At 49.4% G+C, this 22,514-nt stretch overlaps 1 protein-coding gene across 2 annotated transcripts; it reads left to right on the top strand.

Annotated features, from left to right (window-relative positions):
* The first annotated feature begins 13,388 nt into the window (after window positions 1-13,388).
* On the top strand, window positions 13,389-20,977 carry LOC146035277 (glutamine synthetase). Of its 2 annotated transcripts, none has more exons than XM_083158635.1 (7): window positions 13,389-13,547; window positions 15,487-15,665; window positions 17,103-17,264; window positions 17,866-18,012; window positions 19,349-19,476; window positions 19,729-19,928; window positions 20,216-20,977. In XM_083158635.1, the coding sequence occupies exons 2-7, from the start codon at window positions 15,500-15,502 to the stop codon at window positions 20,535-20,537; spliced, it is 1,125 nt and encodes a 374-aa protein (XP_083014761.1). In that variant the 5' UTR covers window positions 13,389-13,547; window positions 15,487-15,499; the 3' UTR covers window positions 20,538-20,977. The 2 variants fall into 2 exon arrangements, with proteins under 2 accessions (XP_083014761.1, XP_083014762.1); XM_083158636.1 differs by lacking the exon at window positions 13,389-13,547 and adding an exon at window positions 15,245-15,375.
* The last annotated feature ends 1,537 nt before the right edge of the window (window positions 20,978-22,514 follow it).

Here is a 22,514-nt window from a genome sequence, read left to right as displayed (position 1 = left end):
ATGCCCTACAATCCACTAGGGCTTGGAGGGAGACACTTCGATAGTGTCCATGTCGACCTATGTTGACATAGACACGCTAAAAAACATTAAAAACTCATGTCTACCGTTTGACCATTTCGACCTTTTGACCATATCGACTTTTAGGACGACATTTTGACCCTGTCGACCTTCCTCATGTCGAACTTTGGACCCTGTCGACCTTTTCAATGTTGACCTTTAACCCTGTCGACCATTTAACCCTGTCGAACACCATTAATGGTCGACCATATGATTGTAGACCTCGACACTGTAGATGTTTTATACCATAACCGTTCTCATGCGCATCGCCAGGGCCGAAACTAGTTGTTTCGGCGCCCGGGTCGGCAGTCACTTGGTCCCCCCCCCCCCAAAAAAACCCACCAAATTACTGCCTTGGGGACAGGCAGCGGGGGGCCGGGGACTGGAGAAAATTAACTCCGGCTCCTAGCGCTGCCGGGTGGTGGGCGGGAAGCAGATTTTGAAAAGACTTGCCGGATGCTGATTGGCTGAATTCAACCAATCAGCGTCCGGCAAGTCTTTTCAAAATCATCAGCGCTTCCCGCCACCAGGCAAATAGCGAGCGGCTGTGTATGTGAAAGCTGCCGCTACACCAGTCCCTGGACCCCAGCTGTAAACATACCTGTGTGCAGCCAGCAGGGGTAGGCAGCGTCCAGGGGTCCAGGGACTGGTGTAGCGGCAGCCTTCTCTCACTCCATCTCCTAGCGCTATCTGCCTGGCGACAGGAAGCGCCGATGACTTTGAAAAGACTTGCCGGACGCTGATTGGCTGAATTCAGCCAATCAGCGTCCGGCAAGTCTTTTCAAAATCTGCTTCCCGCCCACCGCCCGGCAGCGCTAGTAGGAGCCGGAGTTAACCCATCAGTCCCCGGACCCCCGCTGCCCGTCCCCGGTAGGAGCCAGCGTTAACCCACCAGTCCCTGGACCCCCGCTGCCCATCCCCGGGACCTCACACTAGCGCCCCCACCCTCCAGCGCCCGGTGCGCGTGACCCCCTAGCCCCTCCTAGTTACGGCCCTGGCATCGCCTCACATGCTAGCGAGGGGATGTGGGCTGCGCTGGTGTTGGGGCGGGGCAGGCATTCGGCGAGTGTACGCAGCCAAGCGAACAGTTCTGAACCATGCCCTATTTTCTCAACATGTCTAAACATCTGTCTACACTACAATGATGTCTGATTTTCCACAGTTGTCGTGTGCAGATGAGAGAAGGGGTCACATGACTGCGTTGGCCCATGGCCTGTGGCTGCTGGAGTGTGTTAGGCCAGGAACGCAGCGTCAGCGCTGAGCGTTGTGGTCAGACTGCAGGCATTGTCACCGCAGACAGGAGTCATGACTCTGCAGGTTATCTCACAGTACAGATGTGCGCTGTATGCAGCCTCCGTCAGTCATAACTGGTTCGTTTCTGCTGATCTGGACCAAGTTATTGTGTAACGTCCATGTCAGAGCATTGAGTTTACTTTGCTTAGTAAGAGGTGAAGTGACTTTTGGATGTTGTGGTAATAAGTTACATTTTCAATGTACATTATGGCATTACTGGTCCCAGCAGTATACTGTGTACGGGATGTAATTCACACGACTCAGTGGAGTAACTAGATACCTGTGGGCCCCATAGAAAAAGTTTGTAAGGGCCCGTATTTATCACCTAATGCTGAAAAATGTATACAGCATACGATACTGTACTTTGATAGGTAAAGTGGGCCCCTCTCAGCTCTGGGCCCCATAGCAGCTGCACCCCCTGCACCTATGGTAGTTACGCCCTTGTCTCACGTGTTGTCATTGTTCTTGATGTGTGGTAGCTGCACATTATCACCTCCTTTGTATACCCAAAGTAACTCTCAGTGGGGCCTATTTACCATACAATCACATATGTAATGCGAACTGGGCAAGATCTACCGCCTAGAATCGCTTTACAATATGTGATCCTATCATTATTATGTATGGCCCTGCTGACGCACAGACAGGGGCTCTGAAAGGAGCTGGCCCCTTCGTCCTGCTGTACCGGGTTAAACCTATGGGGGAAGCGGCTGTGAGCAGGACAGGGGGCTTGGTGCATGGAGACCCCCAGTGTTTCCTGGCCGTGACCACAAAAATGGTGGGTGCACCCAGAAAAAACACTGGTCATCCCCATGCCAATACAGGCCTGTCGAAGCCTGCATGCAGGGGGCGGGTACCTGTGCATCCTGTGACATCAGGGCCCGCCCAATTCTACAAAAGGCCGCTGCTTAGCCAATGAAGCTGAAGCAGGCCCATTATGTGATAAATGGGCCCCACATATTGTTACTGTTCTGAATGTATGGGGCCTGCAAATAATTGTCAACATTGTTCTGTATGTACGGAAGCTACACAGTGGCCCTTATTCTGAGCGCTTTGCTTGGACCCGTGCACAGGCCGAAGCAAATGTACCAAAGCCGCCTAGCGAATGGTTCGCCGGCGCCTCCCATTCGTGTGCCTAATACGGCCGCTCGGCATGCAAACAGATGTTTTATGTGACCATCCATTTAAATACCTGTGGGAACCTCCCCCATCATTCGATGGTCAGCGACCATCGAATTATGTGGAAAGCGCTCGCCCATGCAGGAGTGGTCTAGACCACTCGTACATATGAGTGAAGAAAAGCCGGGATATGGGTGGGCCGCTGGCATCTGGTTAATTCAGCTGTCCGCCCCCCCGCACGCACGTCACGACCACATTTCCATACCCACGCCAGGGGCGTAACTATAGCACCGCAGCCCCCGCCACCGCGGGGGGGCGCTGTGCATGTGGGGGCGCCGGGGGCTGCGGTGCTATAGTTAAATTTGTTAAACCCCCCTCAATCCCCCGCAGACTTACCTATCACGCTGGTCCCGGCGGCTCTGTTCTTCTGCTGAGGACCACCACAAAATGGCCTCCCCCATATAGCACACAGTTCTCTGAAACTGTCTGCTGTATGGGGGCGGCCATTTTCTGGTGGTCCTCAGCAGAAGAACGGAGCCGCCGGGACCAGCGCGATAGGTAAGGCAGTGGGGGATTGAGGGGGGGTTTGCATGGGCGGCGGGGCGGCGGGGTAGGGGTGCTCAGCGGGGTAGGGGTGCTCGGCGGGGTAGGGGTGCTCGGCGGGGCGGCGATGGGGCCCCCCCCCTAACGATGGGGGGGGGGGCGCCCAAAACGTAGCTACGCCACTGACCCACGCCCTGCGTTTTCATGGGAACTCCCATGAAATACAGGTGGTGCACATATGGTAATGACCATGATCAGGCCGCAACACCCCCTCCCCCCTGCTCGGAAGCCCAGGAGCAAGCGCTCAGTGACCGGACTTCTCGCCGAGTTCACAGACATGCGCAGAAATGGTTCTATGCACAACATTGGTACACTGGCTGAATTTGTGTCCGAGCTAAGTGATCAGAATAAGGGCCAGTATCACTTCCCCTATATACCCGTTTTGAGTCTCATATATTGTCACTGTTCTGCATGTGTACAGTATATCACTGTAGACTGAAACGCGTCAGCTATGGTGGAGCTACTGTATATTCTCCCCACGTATCTTCCCCAACATAAGGGCACAATACATTGATGGTGCACAGCCAGAACTAGCGCCAGGAGCTGCTGCGATCTTCCCCCATAAACTCTCTGCACTGTTCCCTCTTATGAAATCCATGGGATTCCGGGATTGCTCAATGCCCGCTGCTTCCAATTAGCCGTAAACATGTCTCATCCATTTTTTCCTGGTAACTGTTGGCAGGCGGATAAACCCTGCGGTCCCGTGAGTCTAATATCAGGTCACATAATGCGTTTACAGAAGGGAAAATATTACAGAAAGTAGGCACGGATAAACATGTGTGGAAATGGGGGTTTCCTGCAAATATAAAGGAGGGATCGCAGGAGATATGTGCCACAGCCCCTTCATTCATGGGGGAGCAAAGGGGATACAGTGATGTCTTCATCCCTGCTATATGCTAACCGGTCATCTTCAGTGCTCCTGGCTCCACAGTGCGGTTTGGTTCCATCCCCAGTGACCAGAGGTTTCTGTTCAATGTCCAGTGACCAATGGGTTTCGGTTCCATCCCCAGTGACCAATGGGTTTTGGTTCCATCCCCAGTGACCAGTGGGTTCTGGTTTAATCCCCAGTGACCAGTGGGTTCTGGTTCAATTGCCAGTGACCAGTGGGTTCTGGTTCCATCACCAGTGACCAGTGGGTTCTGGATCAATCCCCAGTGACCAGTGGGTTTTGGTTACATCACCAGTGACCAGTGAGTTCTGGTTCAATCCCCAGTGACCAGTGGGTTCTGGTTGAATACCCAGTGACCAGTGGGTTTTGGATCAATACCCAGTGACCAGTGGGTTTTGGATCAATCCCCAGTGTCCAGAGAGTTCTGGTTCAATCCCCAGTAACCAGTGGGTTCCGGTTCCATCCCCAGTGACCAGTGGGTTCTGGTTCTAGCCCCAGTGACCAGAGGGCTTTGGTTCAATCCCCAGTGACCAGTACGTTCTGGATCAATCCCCAGTGACCAGAGGGCTTTGGTTCAATCCCCAGGGACCAGTGCATTCTGGTTCCATCCTCAGTGACCAGTGCATTCTGGTTCAATCCCCAGTGACCAGTGGGTTCTGGTTCAATCCCCAGTGACCAGTTGGTTCTGGTTCAATCCCCAGTGACCAGTGGGTTCTGGATCAATCCCCAGTGACCAGAGGGCTTTGGTTCAATCCCCAGTGATCAGTCTGTTCTGGTTCAATCCCCAGTGACCAGAGGGCATTGGTTCAATCCCCAGTGACCAGTGGGTTCTGATTCAATCCCCAGTGACCAATGGGTTCTGATTCAATCCCCAGTGACCAGTGCGTTCTGGTTCAATCCCCAGTGACCAGTGCGTTCAGCTTCAGTCCTCAGTGTCCAGTACGTTCCGGTTTAATTCTGGTATCCTTTATATTCCAGTTCGACCATGATGTGTTGTTCATTCCTTTTCAATACCGGTGTTCATTGTATTTCAGTTCAACATTGCAGTTTAATCGATGTGTCCAATGCATTCTGGTTCAATCCTGGTGTCCAGTGCATTCTGGTTCAATCCTGGTGTCCAGCGCATTCTGCCCGGTGTTCGGTGCATTCAGGTCCAAACCCGGTGTTCACTGCATTCAGGTCTATTCCTGGTGTCCAGACGTATTGTGGTCCAATCCCATCTCCAGTGCATTCTGCTCCAATCCCATCTCCAGCATTTTCTGGTTCAATCCCAGTTCCAGAGCATTTCAATTCAATCCCTGCACAAGTCCAGTGTCAGGACTGTCACCCCGGTGTCTATGCTGACAGCAGATTCTTCCAGATCAGTCCTATTCCTCAAATGCTGCACTCTATTAAATCCTATAGAACCCAGACAGATGAGAAAGAACTGTTCTCAAATGGGCAAAACCATGTGCACTGCAGTGGGGCAGATGTAACATGTGCAGATAGAATTAGATTTGGGTGGGGTTTTACTGCAAAGTGAGATCTATATTGCAGTGTAAAAATAAAGCAGTCAGTATTTTCCCTGCACAGAAACAAAATAACTCACCCAAATCTATTTCTCTCTGCACATGTTACATCTGCCCCAACTGCAGTGCACATGGGCCCTTATTCTGAATCGAGCGGTACGGGCCGCGTGCGGCCGTACCGCCGATGTTTTCAGTCTGCACATGCGCAGAGGTCAATCTGCGCATGTGCAGGCGAAATCGCCGCACATAACGTTTCTACGCCGCAAAGGGGGCGTATAGGGGCGTGAGGGGCTTCATACCCTCATTTCCCTATGCATACGCCCCGCGTTTCATGGGCGTTCCCATGCAAACGCGGGGCGTATGCATGGTAATGAGGCTATGACGCCAGTGATGGGGGCGGAAAGCTGACATCGCCGGATGTCAGTTCTCCGCCCCCATACAAGCTTTCACACGGACGATTGTCCGTGTGGTCTCAGCTTGCGGGAGCTGGTGGGGCGTGCGGCCCTGCCTTCGATGGTCGCCGACCATCGAATGCAGGGGGCAGCTCCCACCATGGTGGAGGCGTACGCCCCACCATTTTCATGCGGATCGCCAGCCGTCCGTGTACGGACGGCCGTGGCGATCCGTACGGTGGGCGGGGATTGGTTTGTGCGGCCGGAGCACCGTATGCGGCTCCGGCCGCACAGATCTGAATAAGGGCCATGGTTTTGTCAATTTGAGAAAGAATTTACCTTTGCGAGTGACCAGAATATGGGCACGGGTCCGTTTCCACAGACAACACCCCGTGACACCATGTGTGGAGTTTGTATGTTCTCCCCGTGCTTGTGTGGGGCCTCTCTGGGCTCTCTGGTTTTCTTCCCAATAAAATAAAATACTGGTAGATTAAATGGCTCCAGCCAAGAATGAACCCTAGCGTGTAAGTGAGTGTGTTTACATGGGCAGACTAGATAGGCCAAGTGGTTCTTATCTGCTGTCGCATTCTATGTTCTATATCTGTGCTACCCTTCCCGCGGAACTGAGATCTAAGGAGAGAGGTGAAAGGTCACATGACCTAAAATATACATGGAGGAAGCAACATGCATTCCTAGAGCTGATTATAATCCAGAATGTATACATAGGTGGTAAGGAGGGGAACTTCTAGGAAGGTTCTGCAAATCATCAGCCAGATGGATAAGTCGTTCTGCAGAACTGGGTCAGGGGTAAAACAACTTTCAGGACTCCACATATAAAGCACGAGGAAGACCCATCGCACCCCTTACGCATCATCTCCCTGCGCTGAGCTGAGAACGCTGCGTTATTCTCCATAACTTATTTTAGGCAAACAGGTCAAACGCAGCAAATGTGGAAGAAAGGATATAATTACACATGTAACTAATGACATCTAACTAATCAACGGACCAGCGTCCGTCAGGGAGTAGACGAATGAGGCTGGTAATTAAGCAAATAATCACACGGGTCGAGAAGCGGTAACAATGAAATGTATATTGCCATAAGTAACCGGGGATGGACGCGATGCTGACGCTGTACGCTGTGGAGCGATTTCTTTCCACCGTGCATTCGCCGCCATGGTCTTGCAACCGTGGTTGCATTGAGGGTTATTCGGAAAGTGATTGATGTTAAGTGACCGTTTGTGGCGGTAATGACGAGTCGCATATTGCCTACGTGCTCAGTGATTTATCTGCTACGCATGGCACCCAGACTATGGGCGGAGCAGAAGAGGCTCCACACCCCCTTTTTGCGGCGCACGTCAGAAGCACACATAGATCGCACTTTGGACCTTATTCTGGTCTGTTCTTAGGTCCGCGTGCGTCCGCAGAGGTCCCATGTTTGCGCTTTGCGCATTTCTGCGCATGTGCTGGGTGCGTGCACCCACGGCATACAAACTGGGCGTTCTCATGCTAATGCGGCCATGACGGACATGCGGGGGGGGGGTGTACCACCACTTGCAAGGTGAGCTTTGGTGGACTCGCAGCCTTGTGAATCAACCAGAATAACCCCCTTAGAGCCAGCTTCAGACCTGTTTGCTAGGTTGCATACAGGGCAGTCTAGCAAGCAGGTCAGCGCCACCTGCCGCCCCACCAAACAAGAACACATAACCTCGCATGGGTCTCCGACCATAAAATGATTTTTTATCCCCTTCGGTAATAAAAGTCTAAACTGACTGTCATGTGACGTCAGCCTCCCACCCGGAGCAGGCATCGACCCACCTGTGCTCCCACTGGGCGTTTCGCTGCTGCCCGACCCTCCCTCCCCTGCCCATGCAAATGCCTCAACGAGTGTGATACTCGCTAAAGTATCACACTCGTTGATACAGGGGGTCTGCACATATGCATATTCGTGCATGCGCAGACCACCACCATCAGAAACTGGGCCAAAATTTGCCCCCGTGCGATGGGGTCTGAATTAGGCCCTTAGTGTTACTGGGGTAAGTGACACATAACATATCAAACAGGTAATAAGTGACCATTGCCAGTGACGCGCAGTAAGGTCAATGGCTGGGGAAGCATTGCTCAGATCCCATTTACAGTACACACTCATATATGAACCAGGTGGGTCATATGCGCATTATACAAAGGTGCAGCAGAGTTCGGCAGGAGCAGGAGCCGCGGCAGGATTTGTACAAACGGTCTTTTTCGCAGTCAAAAAATCCAGTTAACAATCAAAAGGCTCCTGTCGTAATCACAGTCACCCAGCCTATCACCTGGGCAGCTAGACCACCATCAGAAGCCTTGGACTTGTCCACAAAAAAAACCAACATATTTTTAAAGTCAGCCCACAGGTGCCACCAAGAAAGGCGGCACCACAGAGGTGTCTACAGAGATGTAGAAATCATTTGATGGTCAGCAAGAAAGGTGGCACCACAGAGGTTTCTACAGAGATGTAGAAATCATTCGATGGTCAGCGATCATCGAATGATTTCCTCCCAGCATGCAAGCTGCGAATGGATGTTTATGCAAAACATCCCTTCACATGCCTGTGGGGTATCGCGGTGTGTGAGGGGAAGGGCGGCGTTTAGTGGACTCGCAAGGCTGTGAATTTCTCAGCCGTGCGAGTCCACCAGAATAAGGTCCCTAGACTTGATCCCCATTTAACTGCTGTTTTACACACACACACACACACACACACACCCATAGAAATGTGTCTTTTATATATGTGTAAATATACCAGATTTGCCTCTTACAGATGTTAAGGAGTACACCCCTTACCTAAACACACTACAGTGACATTGTATTGTATGCACAGCTAAGTGCCCCCAACACAAACAGAAACCAATTCATACTAACATAACCGGTTCTCCGTCCGTAACTAGGAAATTGTTGTAAGTAATGCTGTGTACACACGGGGGAGATATATTGCTCAGTTTCTCCTGTTCATCAGCGACCAGAGATGGTCGCTGATGAAAATGAAACTGCCCGGGGGAGCCCGGCAGTGGTAATCAGCTGGTCGCAGGAGCATGTTCCTGCGACCAGCGATCACCACAGGGGCAAAAACGGGAGCGCGCACCCGGCGATATATCGCCGGTGCACACTCCCATTGCGGGCAATATGGTCGCTCAGCAACCATATTTCCCGCGATTTTGGACAAAATCGCCCCCGTGTGTACGCACCTTAAGTATTTGGGGGGGGTTCACTGTCCCCAACTGCCCAACAAAAGGACTGATTTTTAAACCGAAGTGTCCATCAAAACTGCCTGACTAAAATGTTTGTTGAAATACAGGTAAAGTATGTGATGGGTCTATTTATTAAGGCTAAGGGCCTAATTCAGTCCTGATGGCAAAGCACCTTTTTCCTCAAATTGACAAAAACATGCTGCACTGCAGGTGGGGCAGATGTAACATGTGCAGATAGAGTCACATTTGGGTGGTGTGTGTTCAAACTGAAATCTAAAATGCAGTGCATGAATATACTGTAGCAGCCAGTATTTACCTTGCACAGAAACAAAATAACTCACCCAAATGTACTTTACATCTGCCCCGCCTGCAGTGCAGCATGGTTTTGTCCAATTGAGTAAAAAGGTGCTTTGCGCTCAGGTCTCAATTCGGCCCTAAATCCATCAGCGTTGTCTCGTGTATTAAGTAAACTGACGCTGCATACCTCCCAACATCTGTGTCTCGCTAATCGGGTGGAGCCCCATAAACGGGTGTGGCCTATTGAAAGGGGCATGGCATCACATGGGTGTCGTATCCTCAGTCAACGGCCCCGTTTTCCGCCCCTCTCAGCCGCTGAATCGATGCTGTGCGCATGTGCACAGAGTGTATTCCCTTCAGGCTAGGGAACTCCCAACTGCCCCCCCCCCCCTTCCCCCCGCCGTGGGACACTGGTGGCCCTTGGCGGGAAGAGTGAACGTCCCCAAAAATCGGAGATATGTGCTGCAAACTACAGTCATTTTCATCCTGCAGGAGACCAGTGCTGGAGAGGGATCACTAAATCCATCACCAGCTCCGTTACTTATGTAATATCTGGGCGCCCAATTTTTTCATTGCGATGCGATTTTTCATTGTAAAGTCACCCATGGGTGATTTCATACCCCCACTATCCAACTACACATGGAGTTGATTTTATATAGTGGGGCGAGCGCAGCGAGCCACCGAGCCCGAAGCGTGGCGAGCGCAGCGAGCCCTGCGAGGGGACACAGAATAGATGTTAAGTAATCCACGTGCGCTCGCCACACTATATAAAATCAACTTAAATGAAGCTGCAAGGGAGGAGGATTAAACTGCAGGCTATACTTAGCGGCCCCCTATCGCTGGATTCCCTACATCGCGATGCCGGTGTTGGTCGCCGTCAGCCCCAACACGGTCATCTGTATGTATTCCCTGCACAGGACTATAGGGTATTTTCTATAGTGCATTGCTGTTATTAATCTGGTACATTATTATACATGTACTATCAGTATTTTCTTTATATGTTTAAATGGGCCCAAATCATGAACTCTAATGATTAGCCAATGGTAGCTGGCCACACCCCATATAGATGCTGGCCACACCCTTAAGCAAGGGGCCTCTTCCACTATATTCCCAAGGTGGCCCCTCCATGCCAGCCTGACGACAGCATCTTCTGAGAATACCGGAATACAGGAGACTGGAAAAGCCTCCTTGAGGGTTTCCACCAAAAAACGGGAGAATCCCGGAAATCCGGGAGAGGTGGCAACCCTAGTTGTAGCCCGTAGGTAAAAACCATCACTGAGTATATGTGTCATGCAAGCAGGTTCCCTGAGGTCTCCCATTGCTGAGCCGAAGCAGCCCATAGAGGCTGGGGAGCTACTGCGCATGCACCTGTCCCTGCCGGGGGTCGGGATGGAAGTGGGGACCAGAACGAACCGGCGGTTAAGGGGACCAAGCAGTGGCGGCAGCAGAGGGGGGGGGGGGCGGCGTCACGACAGCCTCCTTCCCCACAGAGGTAAGAGCCGCCACTGGTTACGAGTGAGAAGTGATGCGGGTATAGACGGTCACTGAGTAGGAGAGATCTGTAATTGAGGTGCAAGAGACGAGTGATGTGAGAACAGGAGGGAAGAGGGCCCTGCCCCAGGAGGTTATGGTATAACTTACTGATGGTCATTTCTCTGACATTGGAATCCTGACTGTCAGGAGACTGACAGGGGAGCGTACGCATTCAAGCTTGCGGGCTTGCTTAGCTCGCCATGATGTGGACTCAGTGGCCATCTATTCTATTCTCTCTATGGGGGGCGTGGACCCCCACGAGGGATTCCGACTGTCGGGTCGTCCAGCACCCCTCAGAGGAGCTTACAGTCTAGAGGAAGGGGGAGACAGACAGGTGACATGAGGTACAGACAGGAAGGCCTGATAGCAGGAAGGGAGCATGGCAGGGTTGGCTGAGTATTGTTGGGTTTAGCAGAGTATGGTTCAGTATGGCTGAGAGTGGCTCAGTATGGCTGGGTTTGGTGGAGTATGACTCAGTATGGCTGAGTATGGTTCAGTATGGCTGGGTTTGGTGCAGTATAGATCAGTATGGCTGAGTGTGGCTCAGTATGGCTGGGTTTGGTGGCGTATGGCTCAGTATGGCTGGTTATGAGTCAGTATGGCTGGGTTTGGTGGAGTATGGATCAGTATAACTGGGTATGACTCAGTATGGCTGGGTTTGGTGGAGTATGGGTGGATATGGCTCACTATGACTGGGTATGACTCAGTATGGCTGGGATTGGTGGAGTATGGCTCAGTATGGCTGGATATGGCTCGGTATAACTGGGTATGACTCAGTATGGCTGGGTTTGGTGGAGTATGGGTGGATATGGCTCAGTATGACTGGGTATGACTCAGTATGGCTGGGATTGGTGGAGTATGGCTGGATATGGCTCGGTATAACTGGGTATGACTCAGTATGGCTGGGTATGGCTGAGTGTGGCTCAGTATAGCTGGGTTTGGTGGAGTATGACTCAGTAAGGGTGGATATGGCTCAGTATGGGTGGATATGGCTCAGTATGGCTGGATATGGCTCGGTATGACTGGGTATGACTCAGCATGGCTCAGTATGGCTGGGTATGGCTCAGTATGACTGGGTATGACAGTATGGCTGTCAGGGTGAGAGGACACAGGGTGAGAGTGGGTTGGTGTAGGGTGAAAGGTGGTTGGTGCAGGGTGAGAGGGGTTTGATGAAGGGGGGTGGAGGATGCCGGTGCATGGCTGAGTGTAGCTCAGTATGGCTGGTTTTGGTGAAGTATGGCTCAGTATGGAGGAGTATGGCTCAGTATGGATGGGCATGGCTCGGTATGACTGGTTATGGCTCCTTATAGCTGGGTATGGTTCAGTATGGCTGGGTGTGGCTGAGTGTAGCTCAGTATGGCTGGGTTTGGTGAAGTATGGCTCAGTATGGAGGAGTATGGCTCAGTATGGCTGGGTGTGGCTCAGTATGGCTGAGTGTGGCGAAGTATGGCTGGGTTTGGTGAAGTATGGCTCAGTATGGAGGAGTATGGCTCAGTATGGAGGAGTATGGCTCAGTATGGCTGGGTGTGGCTCAGTATGGCTGGAAATGGTGGCGTATGCCTCAGTATTGTTCAGTATGGCTGGGTATGGCTGAGTGTGGCTCAGTATTGCTTGGTACCGCTGAGTATGGCTGATTATGGTTCAGTATGGCTTGGTATGGTTCAGTATGGCTGACTGAGTATGGCATATTTGACTGCATGTTCATATGACATGAGGGATCCTTAATGACCCCCCAGCAGAGGCATAACTAGATATTTGTGGGCCCCATAGCAAAAGTTTATAGGGGCCCCCTATTTAGCTACTGATGGTGATAAATGTATGTAAAAAAATATTACTTTTACAGCAAAGATAGGCCCTCTTCAGCTCTGGGCCCCATAGCAGCTGCACCCCTTGCACCTATGGTAGTTACGCCCTTGCCCCCCAGGAATGCGCTTCATTAATGATTCAGTGGGCACACACTGGAGGATATACACAATATATCGTATCATGCATATCGTTAAAGAAAATTGCATTGTGTGTACCCAGCTTAAGCGAAACTAAAACAATCTCACAACAAGCAGCATTGTACTTCTAACAAATAAATAAAGAGGCCTCTATTTATCCCACTACTCAGCTATGTTTAGTGGGTGATGACCAATTACCTCTGATAGTTGATACCAGTTGTAAAAAAAAAAAAAAAACACTTGAAAAAAAAAACCAAGCCCAATTCTGAGTGTTGATAGCACCTATGATTGGGAGGAGCACAGACACAATAACAACAATCTGCGTACAATAATAATTCCTGATAAGCAGCTGCAGAGACTGGCCAGCGGGCGTAGTAGGGGGTGTGCCCACAAGAGCACAGGGAGAAGGGGGCGTGTCAGCATGAGCAATGCACATGAAAATGAGGGGGCGTGTCAGGTGAGCAATGCCCAGGGAGATGAGGGGGCGTGTCAGGTGAGCAATGCCCAGGGAGATGAGGGGGAGTGTCAGTGTGGGTATAGGACACGTCCTGCGGCCATAGCTCCCCGGTACATCAGTTGGGTGGGCGTGGCCAGGCTGTATAAATACAACGGTCCTACATCCAGCAGTCCGTGTGTTGATTCCGCCTGCTGCTCGCTGAGGATCCCCGGGCCTGAGCCTCATCCCTGCTGCTAATAAGGTAATGAATTAGTTGTTGGGTCCATCGCTTTCCACTGGGCACGTGTCTCCTGTACCGCAGAGCTTGCAAGCTAAATTGCAGCTGCAGTATTGCTCCCTGCGTTGGGTGGAAGGTGCATCCTGCCACGCATGCTTCCTCTGGCTCGGGAGGGAGTGCAGGCTGCGGTAACCCTCTCACTGCTGGCTGGATGCTCCCTATGCTGGCTCTCATGGCGGCTGCTGCTGCTGCTGCCTGGCTTGGTGGGAACATGTGCAGGATTCTGGAACAAAGGACTGTGCAATCCATAGGGTTAAATGCATCTAGTTATATTAGAAGTGTACCCACTTCCTGTTTTTTTTAATCTCCTCCACATGGAGTGCAGGTCACATGCACCCCACCCCCTGTGTCCTTGGGGTCTGTAAAATCCTGTTTTGTGGAGTTAGAAGATAAGGAGTCTATTGGTAGCACAGTGGTAAGCAGGCTGATTCGCAGCTGAGGCTGTTGATTGGGTTCCCAGGCATGATTAATCTGAGTTTGTATGTGCTCCACGTGTCTGTATGTTACTGGACAGACTGCAAAAAAAAAAAAAAAAGTTATATCCTAAGGGGTAGATGTATGAAGCAGCGATAAAGTGCCTGGTACTTTATCACTGGCCAATTGGAGCTGATTGGCTTGTGATAAAGTGCCTGGTACTTTATCACTTCTCCCTTATCGCTGCTTCATACATCTAGTGCTGTGTACACACGGGGGCGATTTTGTCTAATATCGCTGGGAATATGGTTGCTGGTGACCATATTGCCAGTGATGGGAGTGTGCCCCGGCGATAAATTCGCTGGGTGCGCGCTCCAGTTCTAATTCAGCTGTACCTCTGCGGCACCGCCGGCAGAGGTTTCTTTTCATCAGCGACCATCTCTGGTTGCTGATGAAAAGTAGGCACTGAGCATTATATCTCCCCCGTGTGTACACACCTTAATGGTACAATGTGCATGAGATTTTATCATGCAGATCGCACAGGTTTTAACCCTTGCGATCCCGATGTGTGCTCCCATATCACAGCCAGAAAGTCTTGGCTGCATAGACTATATAGTGCAGATCTGCACGATATAGTCTAAATTGTAATCTAGTCATGATTGTACAAGTGTGTACACACCATAAGTGTTTATTTGTTGACAGTTTCTTATATTGCAAAGCCTATTCTGTTGCGCTTTACAAAGTGATGCAACAAACTGGGTATTTACAAACCTTCAAAGGTATGAGTATTGACAAATGTACATGTTATATAGGGTTTGCTCTGGGGCAGAAGTATCTGAACTGTAAGGGGTCTATGTAGTTAACCTTGGTAGGTAAATAAAATAAACCTCCTGAGAGTTCAGTTAAGATCCAATTGGCTGGAACTTCACGTCACTGGCTCACTGGCTGTGTTTGATAAGTAGCTGGCTGGTGTGTTTCTCTGTAAGGTTTAGTACATGGTCAGTCTGACCTACTGCTGTCCTGTGTATATTGCTCATCTCTGGGTAACTTGGCAGAATACACCAGGCTGTGTCTGTGCTGGTCACTGGGGAGGAGGGATCAGTGCTGTTGGCATATAGATGGTTAACCAGTGTGGTGGGGGTCTGCGTACTTGTATAACCAGTTGGTTCCAGTTCTTTTATGCTGGACAGGGTTGCCTCCTACAGGCGGTAAACAACTCGGATGGTCTGAGAACTGGGTCATGTCTATTCAGGGGACTTGGTGATCATCACCCCCCTCCCCTCATTACCCAGAAATCCTTCCTGTGTGTGGTGCTCACTTAATACAAACTATTCTGATTGCAAGCTCTTGTGGACACTGTACTTGTCCAGAGATGCCGGTAGCCATGCAATATTCAGACATGCACATGAGAGCGTTCCTGTCTCAGACTGTGGTGGGTGAGTTTCCAGTAACGCTGCCTAACTGCCAGGCTTTCTCCTTCTTGTTCCAGATCAGCCGCCGCCATGTCTGTGTCGCACAGTTCCAGACTCAACAAGGGGGTGAGGGAGCAGTATATGAACTTGCCTCAGGGGGGGAAAGTCCAAGTCACTTATGTCTGGATTGATGGGACAGGGGAAGGGGTCCGCTGCAAAACAAAGACCCTGGACTATGAACCGAAAACTATTGAAGGTAAGTTGGCACCCTCAGTCATTCCCCCCCCCCCCCCCCCCCCCCTGCACCACCCAATGTTGCTACTTTCTCCAAAGGTGAAATTCCAGCAAAATGTAACATTGGTGAGGAGCTTACTGGTGCATGCTGGGATTATATGGCCTGCACCAGGTTCCATACTGTGAGACAAAAAGCGTCATGTCTCAAAAGGACAATTCAATAATCTGCTGAGACCTGCAGTACCCAAAATAGCACCTCCTATGTCCAAACTGTGGCCCTCCAGCTGTTGTGAAACTACACATCCCATCATGCTTTGCCATAGGTTTAGCATTCCCCTAATAGCAAAACTGTGGCAAGGCATGATGGGACCTTTAGTTTCACAACAGTTGGCGGGCCATAGTTTGGACATGCCTGGCATAAAGAAAATTTATGTCTGCATCTGAAGGCCATCTCTGCAAAGCATAGTCCCCCAGAGAAACCGTGATTGTACAAGTGTTCTGGTCTTTGCAATAAGTCTTATGCCCCCCATACACGGTCCGGTTTTTAGGTCCGTTCTGTACTTTTAAAGTACACATCGGATCGCATCCCTAGTGCATGTACTGCGATCCGATAGAATGTGTACCTAGTACAAAAAGTATGTGCAGCACATACTTTTTGTACTATGTGATGCGCGGGAGTGCGCATCGTACACAACGGATGCCGGCGAACGCTGCATTCCCACTGCCGCCCCTGCAAAATGCCGGGTTTTTGCTGCAGTGAGAACGGGGTATTATATATCATGTAAATACGCTAGGCAGGATCACTAGCAATGCTGACCACTCTGCTCAATGCTTTAGTATTCGAATACCCCGTTCTCACTGCTGCAAAAACCCGGGTTTTGCCAGGGCAAGCAGTAATTTCCCGTGTCCTGTCTCAGTGTGATATGCCCTGGGAATTAGACAGTGCTGTTCCTGGGTAATACACGGGTGTACGGCAGTCTGGCACAGACAGACCCATGTTTTTCACACATGATGCCAAAAAACAAGCTCATAGGGGGGTGTAATCATATGATATGACAGCTAGCCAATAAAAGCTGTTTTTTATACAGCCAATCACAGCAATTTGTACAAACTTCCCAACACCCAATCAAAGCTGCAATTACATTCCACACACTTGTTGGAAGGCAGACCACGGAAAGCAGTGTGAAAGGGGCAGACACTGGAAATTCCCGGGTCTGAGGTGCACTATGAAGGGGGCCTGTTGAGCTGAGAAGCTCTGTGCCCCGCCAAAAATCCGGCAAGAAAAACCCGGGATTTTGCAGGGGCTGCAATGGGAATGCAGCATTATGTGAAGAAAATAACTGAGCTGGACAACTCCTGCTCTTTCCATGGCCGTGCTGGTCTTATTAGGGCAGTATAAATATATATCATGTAATCTGTGTGCCATCACATGTTATAAATCCTCCTTTTCTCATTACAGAGGTCCCAGAATGGAACTTTGACGGGTCCAGCACCTATCAGGCGGAAGGATCAAACAGCGATATGTACCTGATCCCAGTCAGCATGTTCAGGGACCCGTTCTGCCTTGACCCAAACAAGCTGGTCATGTGCGAGGTTCTGAAGTATAACAGGAAAGCTGCAGGTAAGTTCAGTACTGTTGTAGCTGGAAGATTTCCTCAACAAAACTGCTGCTAAAGTGATCAGGAAAATCGTTTCTGCTGCTTAGATTACCTTGTTAGAATCAAGTAACTTAACTAGCAGTAGAGAGGGTCTCTGGCCTGTCAAGGTGGCAGAACCTCTATCATCACTGATGACATTACAGATATGTCTTAATCCTGATATGTGCAAAATATCCACTATAAATGGCGGCGCTCACTTGTATAGGAAATATTTTTTTTTTTTTATTATACCTTTTATATAAGGTGTCATTATGATGACTAAAATGTTTACTTGGCACTCAAAGGGTTAAAGTTGCCTTAATTGGCAGAGCATGGTATAGTGCCACAGGTTACCTGCACCTAATCACCTGCTCAATGTCTCTTTAAATCCTGTCAATCTGTCACTAGGGAAGTAGTCTGGTATCGGACAGCTGGCAGGGAGTGCCGGCCACGTCCGTACATAGTACGTAGATGGATGGAAGTATCGGCCTTGCCTCTTCCCCCAGTGTACACTTTTCTTCTTTTTTTTTTTTTTTTTTTTTCCTCTGGGTCATGTGTAATCTGTTGCCTTGTTCTATTTTTCAGAGACCAACTTGCGCCATACTTGTAAGAAGGTGATGGACATGGTGGCAGACCAACGCCCTTGGTTCGGCATGGAGCAAGAATACACGCTACTTGGTATCAATGGGCACCCATACGGCTGGCCAGAAAATGGCTTCCCAGGGCCACAAGGTATGAAACTAATGAAGGAGGTTCTGCAGACTCCAGTTCAGCTGGTCAATTTTGTAACCTTCCATCCTAAATGGAATTAATAGCAGCTGTCTATGTACCAGGGTCATCTAAAAGGTGTCCTGTCCTCATTGGCAGCTGGTGGCGCTCTTAGCTATATGTAGGGTGATTTCTAGTCTGGTGCCCTCTTCTCCACTTGTAAGAACATGGCCAGTGTTCTGTGACCTTTTCTGTTGGATGATACCGTACATTTTGGGTGGGTACCCAGGAGCCGTTTATACATGACTAGCCTTCTTGGGTCCCAGCTCCTCCCCAGCCTTAAGCAAATGTTTAAGTATAACTTAATGTCACAGAGGTGAAGTGGTGATATTGTCTGAACCTTTATGAGCCTACTTACATGGTGCCACCTAGTGACCATAGTGACATAATGCAGAAATGATGACTATATGGGTAATTGGGTGGAGCAGTAAATGCAGACTATATATATATATATATATATATATATATATATATATATATATATATATATATATATATATATATATATATATATATATATATATATATATATATATATATTTATTTTTATTTTTATTTTTTTTTGTCCCGCATGTAATGTCGACATGGACACTAAGTCAGGGATGGGGAACCTTTGGCCATCCTGCTGTTGAACTACACATCCCAGCATGGCCAAATAGCAAATCTGTAGCAGGGCATGCTGGGATGTGTATTTCAACAGCTGGAGGGTCGAAGGTTCACCATTCCTGCCGTAGCTAATGGGTATGATACTACCTGTCGGATAAAAAAAAAAAAAACATGAGCAACTCCTGTCAACCTTTCAGATTTCAACCCAATGCATAATGACCTATCTTGACTACATGGTTCTATTGAAAGGGGATAAACTGACCATTCAGCATTCTCACTTGGTGACTCTAGGCCAGACATGTCCAAACTATGGCCCTCCAGTGGTTGTGAACTATAGGTCCCAGCATGCCTTGCCACAGTTTAGCTATTAGGGAATGCTAAAAGTATGGCAAGGCATGCTGGGATGTGTAGTTTCGCAACAGCTGGAGGGCCATAGTTTGGACATGCCTGCTCTAGGCAGAGAACTAGTCACTCCCCATAACCTGTAATGGGAGCACTGGTCATGGGATTGTGGTTCTTGCTGGGTAAGTGTGGGCTGGGGGGAGGAGGCAATTGGAAGAGCACTGAGGGGCAAATGTACTTGGAGCAGAATCATAAATACCCCTATAGGCTTTCTTATTCCAGACCTGTAAAATTAATTACTTGTGTTAATAAATTGGATCATTTAAATGAGCGGTGTAATTCTGGTCCTTAGGTCCCTATTATTGTGGCGTTGGTGCAGACAAGGTGTATGGTCGGGACATTGTGGAGAGTCACTACAAGGCCTGTCTATATGCTGGGATCAACATCTGTGGCACAAACGCAGAAGTAATGCCATCACAGGTAAGTGCCATGACATGTAGGATACATACGGGGAGGCCTTGTGACATACATACGGGGAGGCCTTGTGACGCGATACAGGGGACTGCCCAGATATGGAATGTAACGGGTACTTGCTCATTCTACAAGGGGCTGCTGATTCGCTTTAACCTCTTGCCCCACAAATACAACATGCTTAGAGAACTCCGCTCCCTTTTCTCCTCCGCCTTGCTGTAATGAATACAAACGCTAACCTTGTGCTCCAATCTCCGACAGTGGGAGTTCCAGGTTGGTCCGTCTGAAGGAATCGATATGGGTGATCATCTCTGGATGGCTCGCTTCATCCTCCATAGGGTGTGCGAAGACTTTGGCGTTGTGGCAACTCTTGACCCTAAACCCATGACTGGGAACTGGAACGGTGCTGGCTGTCACACGAACTACAGCACTACAGACATGCGGCAGGAAGGCGGCTTGAAGTAAGTTTATGAGCACTTGAATGTGTGCACTACCTAACCTGTCTGACCTCTGGCTTATGATCATTAGTAGTCTAACCTGGTCCGATATGATATACCGGCGGTCAAAATGCCAACGCTGACAAGGAGAGCCGTGGATTAGAGGGCCCGGTGCCTCGCCACACTATTTTATTCTCCCTCTGTGGACACCCATTGAGGGACAAAGTGCTGGCATTGCAGCAGTCAGGATTCTGACCGCCAGCATACTGACCGCATCACGTCTAATCTTACCGTATCTCTGCTTTCTACAGACACATCGAGGAGGCCATAGAGAAATTGGGCAAACGTCACGATTATCACATCTGCGTCTATGACCCTCGCGGTGGTAAAGACAACTCTCGCCGCCTGACCGGCCAGCACGAAACCTCCAGCATCCATGAGTTCTCAGCCGGTGTTGCCAACCGAGGTGCCAGCATCCGCATTCCGCGCCAGGTTGGACAGGAAGGCTTTGGCTATTTTGAAGATCGCCGTCCTGCAGCCAACTGCGACCCTTACGCCGTTACGGAAGCTCTCGTCAGGACGACTCTGCTGAATGAGACCGGCGGTGACACTAAAGACTACTGGAAAAATTAAACTGGGGGCAGGATCCGCCAAGCTATTTCCACTTACTATAATCTAGTCTGTTGCCGCGACCTTGTTCTGTTATGTCTCTAACAATCTCACACTTTATCTGGACTGCCTTCTGGTTTGGAAGGCCAATGGGCATTATGTCTGCTGCCAGCTTAGGAACTGTTAACATATCGGCAGTAAAGCCGCAAGCAGCTAAAGACTTCGTTTTAGAATTTTTTTTGGGAGGGGAGTCTTTCTAGTGAGTGTTTAACTGCAGGGCAGTGTGGGTTGGAGAAAGGGGGTTAGGGGGATGATGTGCCAACTCGGCTGGAGTTGGGGGGTTTTATTTTGTAACTGTGCCCCAATGGGGTTTAACCGGGGAATCCTCTGAGGGTTTTGTAGTAAAACATGCAAACTAAAACAATGTACCTGATTTTTATTGAAATAAAGAAACTTATACTGACCCCCTTGGACCTCAATATTCTCTAAACTAGACTGGTATTATACTAGTGTCTGCAGTACTATCTGTCTCCAACACATCCGCACTGTGCCGGTAGGTACAGGAGTGTGGCCATGGCTGGGTACACAAGGATATTGGACCTATTTTGTAACTGGATCCAGTGGCACTAAATGATTTGTGCAGTTGGCAAGGTCTTCAGGCCAGACCTGTTGCAGTGTCAACCAGGGAACTTGGCGAATGATGCCATGCTTTTACTAGACATCACCACTAGGTGGCACTCAATTGGCATAGAACAGTGTACATGATTCAGCTCACTGGGAAATGCTGGACTGTAATATTTGCCAAAATAACAAGAGCACTTTATGGTAATCGCAAAGTATAAAACATGGGTGCATTGTGGTGGGGGGGCCCCTAGACTTAGGGGTCTGAGTACCACACATGCCCCCATTATAGATCTTTCTGTACCAAATTGGCTGCTTAATAGTAAGAAATACACAACAAATAAAGTTTCAGCTTTAGCCGCCATTCATTCAGATCATGCAATGTAAATCTGGGTACACCCTAAATCAAAGGTCTCACGCCTTCTGGGGGGGCGTTGGCTACTCAAGTCAAAACACACAGGCTGAAGAGCTACACAAATAAATTCTGCATAATAACTAAAAATGCATTTTACACATTCAGTCACAATGTCTAATATGCTGCCAATCTCCCAACACTAAAGGCAGAGGAGAGGGGACATCTGCGACTCGTCTGTGGAAATCGGGACAGTAGAGAGGGGATACGATCATTGGGCCACCAGCAAGTTGTTAGACCATGGGTCTTCAAACTGTGGCCCTCCAGATGTTTTGAAACTACATGTCCCAGCATGCATTGCCACATTTTTTCCTATAAGCTTGCCAAAACTGTCGGCATGCTGGGACATGTAGTTTCACAACATCTGGAGGGCCACAGTTTGAAGACCCATGCGTTAGACCAGGGGTGTTAAACTCAAATTCATCAGGGGCCGCATCAGCAGTTTGGTCACCCTCAAAGGGCCGGTTGTATCTGTAGGACTATGTGTCCACTCTTTATTATCATAAATTATTGTCACTGCATTCAATTACTGTTTTTTTGTAATGTAAGTAATAACTAGCTCTGAAAGCAGAAACAGTCAGAATAATGACAAGTAGATATTCAAATGTACAATTTTTTGAAAAATGATTTTGGGAGGAGTTACCTGGATAATACTTGAGAAAGTTCTCAGGAAAGATATTCCTTCATGATAGGGGAGATTGGGGACCTGAAAATTACTTATTGGGATAATATGAGCTGCTTGGATTTTGAGAGATGCAAATGGTCACATAGCTATCCTAACACGTCTTAAGTGGCTCAGTCGACCTGAACACTGTTTGGCCTTGAAGCAAGGCCTGGTGTGTGTAAGCGTCACCCTCAGTGACAGATCCCCATGTACAGCGGCCAGCCCGAGCTTGACACTACTAACCTATTCCAGTCAGCCGCCTCACACACACGGTTACCACATGGAATCCAGCAGTAGTAGCGAC

Source organism: Crinia signifera, chromosome 9 (assembly GCF_055691185.1).
Source record: "Crinia signifera chromosome 9, ASM5569118v1, whole genome shotgun sequence".
NCBI classification, from domain to species: domain Eukaryota; kingdom Metazoa; phylum Chordata; class Amphibia; order Anura; family Myobatrachidae; genus Crinia; species Crinia signifera.
This window is presented reverse-complemented; position numbering and strand designations above follow the sequence as displayed.